We start from the raw sequence: 9,890 nt of genomic DNA, 5'->3' as shown, positions 1-9,890 counted from the left end.
GACTCTTTGTTTCAGCATGGTTTCAATTCGATGTTGCTGAATTATTGATAGGCTGATATGTAATTTTACAAAACCCTTATCACAATGGTACCCTTACTACATTGCTGAATGCATATACCACAACCTACTTTTTTACTTTTTTAAGTTAATCCTTCATTGAAAACAGCAATACAGGAAAGATTGGGTGACAGGTCACTGTGCTCACTGTACACAAATACATGCAATGACTCTCAGAACGTGGTCTAAGAGAATACATAGGCCAGTATCCTGGTACATATGGTACAATGTATATACAGTGGCTTTGCTTTTTAGAGAAGATGTCAGACATAATGCCAAAAGCCCTGGCAGATCTGGGTGTGTAACAGTGTGAAGCAGAAAGCATGAAGTTAGCATGGAGATGAAAATCTAATGGTTTGTGGTCTACTGCAGGAACTGTACTGCTGTGTGTGACCAGAGAAAATGGGGCAGGGCTTGATTCTAACTTGATAACCCTGCAGTGTGCTGTATTCACAGAGGAATGCCTTTCTGTTTCTACAAGTGACATCTCAACAAACACAGCAAAAGAAAGAAAAAGGAAGAAAAGGCTAGAAAAAAGAAAGAAAACATGGATTAGAGTGACACTGGGCATTGGGGCAAATCAACTAATATGTAAGTAACTTCATGCTTAAATTATTGAGACTGTTTAGATAAAATGATCTTTTAATGAAATGTTCAATCTTAAGTACTGCACAAAAAAGGTTGAAAACTGAAATATACCATAACCTCAGTGTCTAAAAGACTGGTTGCATTCTAGATTCACAGCTGAACAATCGTATAGCATTTTCCTGTTTCAGTAATGCAGCTAATCATCACAACAGTAGCACTGTTGGCAGTCCGCTGAGGAACTTAGTCCTGACCCGAACTCATCTAATGAAACCCATTTGGACGTATCGTCTATTCAGACTACCATTTAAAGGAAGCTTAATCTATCTTTCTTCACAGACAATATAACGTCTTAATGTAACACAATAAAACATTTTAATATTACTCCAGGTTAAAGATTTGAGCCATAACATATATGTAAGATACAAGACGATCTTCCTGTGGTAAAAGTGTGGTTTCTGAAAAAGCATCAGCTTGTAGGTTGTGAAAGTAACAAGGTTGCTAAGTGCAACTAGTAAGATCAAAACCAACTTTGAGATAACAACTTGCAGTCTACATTAAATTCTCAAAAAGGTTATTCTCTTTTGCGATACAGAAACTAAATTTGCTCATTTAAGAGGTCATGAATAAAATGACAAGTAGCTAATACAATACCCACAGGAAATGTTGTTGCAGTCCTTTTAACACTGATGCTTCTTATAGTATTTTTACAGCATATAAGAAAATAATACAATAGAAAATGGTGTAGAAACAGGTTTTTCCCTCAGCATTTGGTTGTATATGTTAAATCATGACATAAAAGCTTGTGTTCACAATTATCCATTATAACTATAATTTTTTTAAATTTATTATTACTATAAATTCTAAAAAAAATTTATCATGGCCTTGGTTTCCTGACGCATTTATTCAGGAAGTCTAATCACAGTTTTACTTTGCACACAAATGCACGAAATGGCCTATAAATCAGTCAAAATTAGTCAAACCAAAACTTAGTAATGACAAATAAGCACAATGGCATCAGGACTTAAAATGGTTGCAAGCTAATAGTTTAGCAACACTGTTATCAAAGAAATAGCATTACCGAGTAAGTACAAACGTCTTCTAGACATCAACTTCAGACACTTGGTTCTATATCATTTGTATTAAATACAAGCTATGTTTTCCCAATCCAGCAAAACAAATTATTTGATAAAATACTGCTGAGTGTTTATCTCCATATAAGGAATTTGTCACTAGCTGTGTTTAGTGATTGTGATTACATTCCAAGCCTGTGCTTTTCCTAGTTGCTGTGGATACTTAAACATTGTCCAGTGTCCTGGAATCACATGAAACCCATGTGAGGTTTATGCCACAGTTAATAAAGCATTCATCAGTGCAAGATGGCTTGACAATGACAATGTCTGGACACTTTACCATCTGTGTAGTGCTTAAAAGTTATTGTTCTTTTTATAGAGGCAAAAAATAGATACAGTGGGCATCATGACCTCCAACCAACACAGACCAAAAACCCCCTTGAGCCTCCGCTCAAACACAACGGTAGGTTATGGCTCCATGAACTCAGAGCAACCAGATAGTGATGCATCCCCCATGCAAACAACCGTCATCTCTCAGAAACGCTCCTACATCGCAGTGGGAGTGCTCTGCTATATTAATCTCCTCAACTATATGGACCGTTATACTATAGCAGGTGAGCACACTGTCATCAAAGCCATATCAAGTGGGATGGTTCAAAGAAAAAGTTATTTTTTTTAAAAAAAGAGACAGACATTGTTCTGGTTCTATTCCAGGTGTGCTGCTTAGCATCCAGAATTACTTTGGAATCTCTGACAGCACATCTGGCCTCCTACAGACAGGTACCAGTTACACTGCACTGACAACACAGTAAAAAGAAACAGAACATTGAAGAACAGGATTTACAAGAGTACTTCCTCACTGGAGATTAACTAATAGGTCTTTTTCTGTCATTTTATTAACAAGCCCAGAATTACATAAGACACAAGTAAATTAGTATGTGTAAATGATGCAATTGGTCTAACTCTGATCTGGTTTTCGGATTCATATTTGCAGTTGTATGCTCTAATCACAAAACTGCTAGCTGGTTGACTGTTCAGCTTACTGACAGTCATTAAAAAAAAAAAAAAAAAAAAAAAAAAAAAATATATATATATATATATATATATATATATATATATATATATATATATATATATATACAGTGTGTGTGTGTGTATGTATATATATATATATATATATGTATATATATAATTTTTACTTCATCAAAGATGCATTAAATGTATCACAGAAGTGACAGTAAAAAAAGAAATGTTTTTCAATAGCTTATTTTATTCATCAAAGTAATGTCCTTGTAAAAAGTGTCACAGTTTCCACAGTAAAATCTTAAGCAGACCAGTTTTCAATATTGGTGATAATGAGAAATGTTTCTTGAGCACCGAATCAGCATATTAGAATGATTTCTTAAGGATCGTGCGAAACTGAAGACTGGAGTAATGGCTGCTGAAAATTTAGCTTTGCCATCATAGGAATAAATTTCATGTTAAAAAATTATCAAATATTAATCAGTTTTTTAAAATTGTAATACCATTTCAAAATATTACTGTTTACCTTGATGAGCATAAGAGACATCTTTCAAAAACATAAAAAAAAGTTGATCTGTAGTGTACAGTATCTTGGCCATCAATTATGTATTAACATATTTACAGTTTTTATCTGTAGTTTTATGTTCTTGGCGCCAGTTTTTGGTTACCTCGGAGATCGCTATGACAGGAAGCTTATCATGATCGCTGGGCTGATTGTGTGGATCGTCACAACATTAGGCAGCTCTTTTGTCCAAAAAACGGTAGAGTATTTTAAAGTATGGATTTACAGTTTAATCTTTCTAAAGTCTCACAATGTTAATGATATGTTTAAACTTGTACCTACACTTTTGACCAATATCTTTTTTTCACTATAATATATTGTATTATATAAAATTTTTAATTTTTACTATCATTTTAACAGTGTTAAAATTTTAAGAATTTTAAGAATTTTGTTTTAAGTTACATACAGTATCTGTCTTTACTCTTACCACAGCACTTCTGGGTTCTGGTGCTGACAAGGGCCTTGGTTGGGACAGGAGAAGCTAGTTACTCCACCATAGCTCCTACTATCATTGGTGACTTGTTCACTGGCACCAAGAGAACACTCATGATCTCCTTCTTCTACATCTTCATACCAGTCGGAAGGTGAAGGCCTTACTGCAAAATATATATACAAACTTATTCAGATTTTCACTGTTTGTATGACCCTGCTTCTCTGTCTTTGCGTGTCTATACTTTAGTGGTGGGGATTTTTCAGTGACTTTTTCTACAAGTTACTTTGGCAAATGAACGCCTTTATGAGTATGTCATTGAGTCATTTATTCAAATGATTCATTCAAAAACTCTGATTCATTTTCGAACAAAACAAGCGTTTCATTTACTCAGCTGATTTGTTCAATGATATGATAATTCCCTAGCTTTGTTTGGAACTAATTTCTTTGCCATATCGAAAATAGACAAAGTAAATGGCAAAATTCTGTCAGTGTAGGTTACTTAAAATTAACCTCTTGTTTTTTGAACTGTTGTATAAAATCACAATAACAGCACTCTTGCTTGTGCGGTATTGTATACAAATTTTTCCTACATTGACAAGACTTTTGTTGAAACTTTTTTACTCTTTCTGACTGTATGTGTTCCTTTATCTTTATTCAGTGGTCTTGGATATATTTTGGGGGCAACTATAGCTAATGCAACAGGGGATTGGCGCTGGGCCCTGAGGGTAAGAGAATATATATTTTCTAAATATATATTGAGAGTGACAACATTTTACAGAAAGCACCGTTACAGCTTTACTGTTTTAGATTTAATATTGTGTTTATCTTGTTATAATTCGGTCAACTTAAATTTAGGCTCTGTATTGCATTATATTTTAAGGGTCTAATTGGATTTCCTTCTATTGCATAACTCTACTCCATTCAAGTTAAAATCACTTTAAAGTGAATCAGAGTTAGGTTAAATGCTCTGTTTTCACTTAACCATTGCTCTTATACAGGGGGTTCAAAGCAGTATTGCAGAGGATCTAGCAATTATTTGATCTCAAACGTCAAAAAAATGAAGTGTATTAAACAAAAATTCAGTTTTAGGTTGATTAATTGATTCATTTAGTTAAAAGTAAATGTCATTTACAAGATTCTGTACATAATTACTGATTATTTTAGTGATTATTTATAATTACTGATTATTACTGATTATTTTTAGAATGTTAAGCGGGCTGTATGAGTGTTGGTTCTGATGTAGGTCAATCCAGTGCTGGGAGGGCTGGGTCTGCTACTTCTGGTGTTTCTGATTCCTAATCCTCCTCGTGGAGCCTCAGACAACCAAAGTGGAGCAACCATGGAAAGCACCTCTTATACTGAGGACGTCAAGTACCTCCTGAAGAAGTAAGTCATTGTAGAGATTCAGGTTACATTAACTTTACATTTCATTCAATTTGGCATATGCTCATTACACTTTTAATGATGTTTGGGTTTAAGATAAGTTTCCTATGCTCTAGGGCAGTGGTCAACATGTGGGCACAGGGTGACCAAAAATTATTTAATTAAAAAAAAAAAAATTAAATGTAATTTGATTTAATGTGTGATAAACCTTAACTGTCTTTATTCTCCCTTAATGGATTAGTTCACCCAAAACATTACTCACTCTCACGTTGTTCCAAACCTATGTTGAACACAAAAGAAGACATTTTGAAAAAAACCCATGTACTAAAAAAGTAGGGAAAAAAATATGGAAGACCATCAAACTCATACAGGTTTGGAACAACATGAGGGTGAGTAAATTATTATTTTGGGGTCCATCCCTTTAACTATTATTTTTTTGGATCTGTTCCTCCTTTCCAGTCGGAGTTTTGTCTGGTCTTCTCTTGGTGTGACTGCTATGGCTTTTGTCACAGGGGCTCTGGCCTTCTGGACCCCCACCTTCCTCTCTCGTGCACAGGTTATGCAGGGTCTCAGTCCACCATGCAAAGAAGAGCCCTGTAAACCTTTAGACAGGTACAGCAAGTCTGTTTCCGTTTGACTTTATATAATTGGGCAGATCTTAAAGGAAAGCAGTGAGGTTAGCAGTAGACTGTGAGATTAGCCAAAGATTGGTTAAACAGCAGAGACTTCCTCTGTGATAGTGTTTATATAAGCTTGTTCCTTGATTAGATAAGACAAACTCTCAGTGCAGTTGTTTTTGCACTTGCATTCCTTTCAATATATCTGTTCATTATGTTTCTCGCCATTGCTCCAAACCGAGTTGAGAGTATTCATGAGTTTGACGAGTCAGACTGGTCTAGTAGGTTCTGTGAGAATCTGAGACAGAAATTGATCATCACACTGCTTCTTCTTTCTCTTGTGAAAGTTACATCTTTGGAGCTATCACAGTGGTGACAGGGATTGTTGGAGTGTTTCTGGGCACCTGCATATCAAAGCAGCTGAGAGACAGAGTGCCCAACGCGGACCCTCTCATCTGTGCTGTAGGCATGCTCAGTTCCTCCCCCTGCTTTTTTATTGCCATCATCCTGGCGGCCACCAGCATCCCAGCCACATACGTAAGCAAAGATCAGCCACTCCACTTCACTTGACTAGATTATTATGTTAAGTACATTAATTAAATTAAAATAAAAAAAACACCCAAAAATAAAAAATCAAATCTGTATTACTGACTTTCCTCTGTGAAAAACAAGAAGCAAGAAGAACATTCATCTGAACATTTCAGCTGTTTTTGTCCATACAATGAAAGTCAACGGGGTTTAAAACAACACTGCGCACTATTCACTTTAATTGCATGCACAGGCAAAAAAAGAAGAAGTCAGGGTTGCAAAGTCATGAGGGTGATTAAACAAAGACAGAATGTACATTTTTGGGTGAACTATTAATATACTCCTTGAATTGACCTAAACTTAAACAATGTACTTAGGCACATAGATTGAATGTTTACAGTGTACCATAGATTATTTGCTGTCACAGTACAATGTAACCACAAGGGTGCGATATGGTCTCTAAATATTTGTCTCTGTTTGATTTTTGTCACAATACAGACATTCATTGCTATTGGAGAGACTTTGCTGTCCCTCAACTGGGCTATTCTGGCAGACATTCTGCTGGTGAGAGGTTTACGCTTCTCAATACAACATAAGAAGGGGTGAAATGGAACACACACTCTTTTAAATTAGCACAGCATATGGAGACCTGCTAGTGATTCAATAAAGCTAATGGTATAAGATGAAAAAGTTACACCATTATGCTTAAGAACTTTAGAAATGTTGAGAGTACTGGTGTATTGTTTACTTATTTGTTCTTCGATTTTAGGTGTGTGATTATTCGATTACAACTGTTGAGAAATGTTGTTTATAAAAGTCATGTTTAAATCTTATTCTTTTTTTTTTTTTTAGTATGTTGTTGTGCCAACTAGAAGAGCAACAGCTGAGGCCTTACAGATTATGGTCTGTCATCTCCTTGGAGATGCAGGAAGTCCATACCTCATTGGTGTGGTAAGCATATTTTAATCCACAGTACTTTCATATAAAATAGCAGTGGGGTCAAGGGTTTTGCCGTCACTATCCAGAAGTGCTTTGGAACACATGACACTACTGGATACAAAACTGCACCTTGTGTAACAGCAATTTTCTTGGCATAGTTACATTTTTTTCACAGTGTAACTTAAAAGACAATAGAACTGTTATCTTTTTGTGTGTTTTGTTCAGATCTCAGATGCTTTGAATAAGTACAGTCCAGAATCTTACAGCTGGGATTTCCGTAGACTGGAATATAGCATTCTTCTGTGTCCATTCATTGGGGTCCTGGGAGGCCTGTTTTTCCTAATAACCTCTCTTTATATCAAAGAGGACAGGAAAGCAGCAGAACTGCTGGCTTCAGGTAATAATAGGCTATTGTAATTACAGACTGTCCAAACTGTCTTTCTTCTTGGTGTCTACTTGTATGTTCTTGGACATAATCAACTGGTTTGATTTTACGCACAATAACAATATTAAATATAAGGGACATTTATTTTAACATAGCCATTCATAGTTACTGATTAATTGTTGACATCAAAAGCTGGTTATGTCAAGCTATTAAATGATTAAATCAATAAAACCTTTATTTAAATGTGAAATTAATTATTCTAAACACATCTTATGATCTCTGTTAGCTTACAGACTTGGCACAGATAATATTGTCTGTTAGCTAGTGACAAAGTATAAAAGATTACACTATGACCAAATCTGTGGTGCAACATGTGATGCTTTGACAAAGGCCTCTTGTCCTGCTGGATCTTTTCCACTATTGGGCGTTATATGAACAGGGCATGATTATGAGAGAATTGTGTGCTTAAAAAAATAAGAATAATATATAAATTTGTGTGCATTTTTCTAATTTAAGCTAAAATTAAACTAGAAATGAATACTTTTTAAGAAATTAATTAGGAAATGACCTTTATTAAGCCTGCTTAACAAAATTTGGCGTAGACGTCACAGAAATAAATTACATTTTAAAATATATTGTATAAAATATGTAATTGTTCAGGACTAAAAGTGTAAAATATTTCACAATATTTCTGTTTTTACTCTATTTTTGCAGCTTTGGTAAGCATACGAGACATCTTTTCAAAAACAAAAATTGAAAAAAATCTTTCAGTGTACAGTATATAGGCTAAATGATTTTAACAATTAACAATTAAACACATCATTTTACTATAGTACTAATGACAGTATACTTAAGCTGCACAAACATGCGCAAACATGATTTCAGATTATCCATAGAGCATCTTGTGTGTAGAATCTATCGAAACTATTTCTTATTAATTTGATGGCATAACATTTCTTTGTTTTAAGCTCATAAATCCTGAGTATAAAGTTTTCCTCTCCTCTCGTATATCTATAAAGAAGGAAAAACAATGAGATTAGTTGTAAAGCAGAGTCACCAGTAGCTTCCTCTGTCTTCATATCTACTGGTTCTTTGTTTAGAAAGAACAAAAGATACTGTTTTCTGCAGCTCTTTCTGTACTTGTCAAATTTCTGATTTATCGAGGGCCGAAATCTAATAATATCACAGTCCAAAGCACCGGTTTGGAAATGTGAATGGCTGTCAAGAATGCAGTCTTGGAGTTGGTTTCGAATGTTACTCCATATCGGTACATAAATACATATATTTAAATTTGTATAATTTTCTTCCTTTCCATCTTCTTCAATTCAGGACAAGCTCCTGAACCACCAGAGACATCCACAGTCAGTGTGACCTTTTAAACACCAAGCAAGACCTTGGATGAGCTTTGCTGCATGAAGCAGACACTTGTGACTGTGTATGTGAATCCATGAAATGAGACAGATTTTAGAATCTTTGATTATACGATAAACATGTACAAGTTTACAGCACAAGTACTGTACTGCAAACTTACTAGGAAAAAAATTAATAAAAAATATTTCAGGCATTGCATTTTTAAACATTTTTGTAATTGTAATGCCTTACACTTGTGACTTATCATTGTCTTGCTTACACATTTTCCTTATGGGAAAATAAACTGCCTGCAATAATTTATTAGATATAGTTTTGTAATCTTTACCCATTTATGTTTAACAAAATGTTGTCAGACAAAGCTTGGCATACCATGTAGTTGTCATTAGAAGCTTTCTTCCTGCTTTTTTCTGTTGGCAGCTGTGTGGTACTAATGAGAGCCTCAGGGGAACAAGGGGGAGAACATCCCCTTCTGGGCTAAATCTGAAAGCTTGAAATACTGTATGTACCAGATTAGTCCTACAGTGTATGGACAGAGACTTGAAATGTGTGGCTATTTAAATGTCATCATTATTTTTATTGTACTGTTGATCTTTACCCTTTTTTGTACAAAAAGGTTTTAAATAAATGCATATGCTTTTTATTTTCATGGCTTGCCTGCAATACAATTTCCATATACATTAACTAATAAATTCTGTCATACCCCTAAGAAACAGTAGGTGGCAGAATATACTTATGTTTAAACCACGGCAAAACATTTAGACCTGCTGAATGTATGGAGTATTACTGAGCAATATCCTGAATCCTCTATAACAGAGACAGTGTCAAATGTGGTGGTTAGAGTTTCTAAATATGGTTATTTCTATTTTCAGTGTCGGATAAGGCACCTCAGAATAAACCTTAGGAGGTCATGAAAACTGAGCTGTTCTATTTCTTT

At 34.8% G+C, this 9,890-nt stretch overlaps 1 protein-coding gene across 2 annotated transcripts; it reads left to right on the top strand.

Moving 5' to 3' along the window:
• Positions 1-233: 233 nt before the first annotated feature.
• On the top strand, positions 234-9,596 carry spns3 (spinster homolog 3 (Drosophila)). 2 transcript variants are annotated; one of them, XM_019104313.2, is made up of 13 exons: positions 234-648; positions 2,095-2,329; positions 2,430-2,495; positions 3,363-3,499; positions 3,733-3,884; positions 4,392-4,458; positions 4,977-5,119; positions 5,576-5,728; positions 6,081-6,270; positions 6,760-6,825; positions 7,114-7,212; positions 7,426-7,597; positions 8,915-9,596. In XM_019104313.2, the coding sequence occupies exons 2-13, from the start codon at positions 2,122-2,124 to the stop codon at positions 8,962-8,964; spliced, it is 1,503 nt and encodes a 500-aa protein (XP_018959858.1). In that variant the 5' UTR covers positions 234-648; positions 2,095-2,121; the 3' UTR covers positions 8,965-9,596. The 2 variants fall into 2 exon arrangements, with proteins under 2 accessions (XP_018959858.1, XP_018959859.1); XM_019104314.2 differs by lacking the exon at positions 234-648 and having other exon boundaries at positions 2,259-2,329; positions 3,376-3,499.
• The last annotated feature ends 294 nt before the right edge of the window (positions 9,597-9,890 follow it).

The sequence above is a fragment of the Cyprinus carpio genome, chromosome B5 (assembly GCF_018340385.1).
Source record: "Cyprinus carpio isolate SPL01 chromosome B5, ASM1834038v1, whole genome shotgun sequence".
In the NCBI taxonomy this organism is placed as follows: Eukaryota; Metazoa; Chordata; class Actinopteri; order Cypriniformes; family Cyprinidae; genus Cyprinus; species Cyprinus carpio.
Note: the sequence above shows the minus strand (reverse complement) of the source record. Positions and strands in the feature narration are given on the sequence as shown.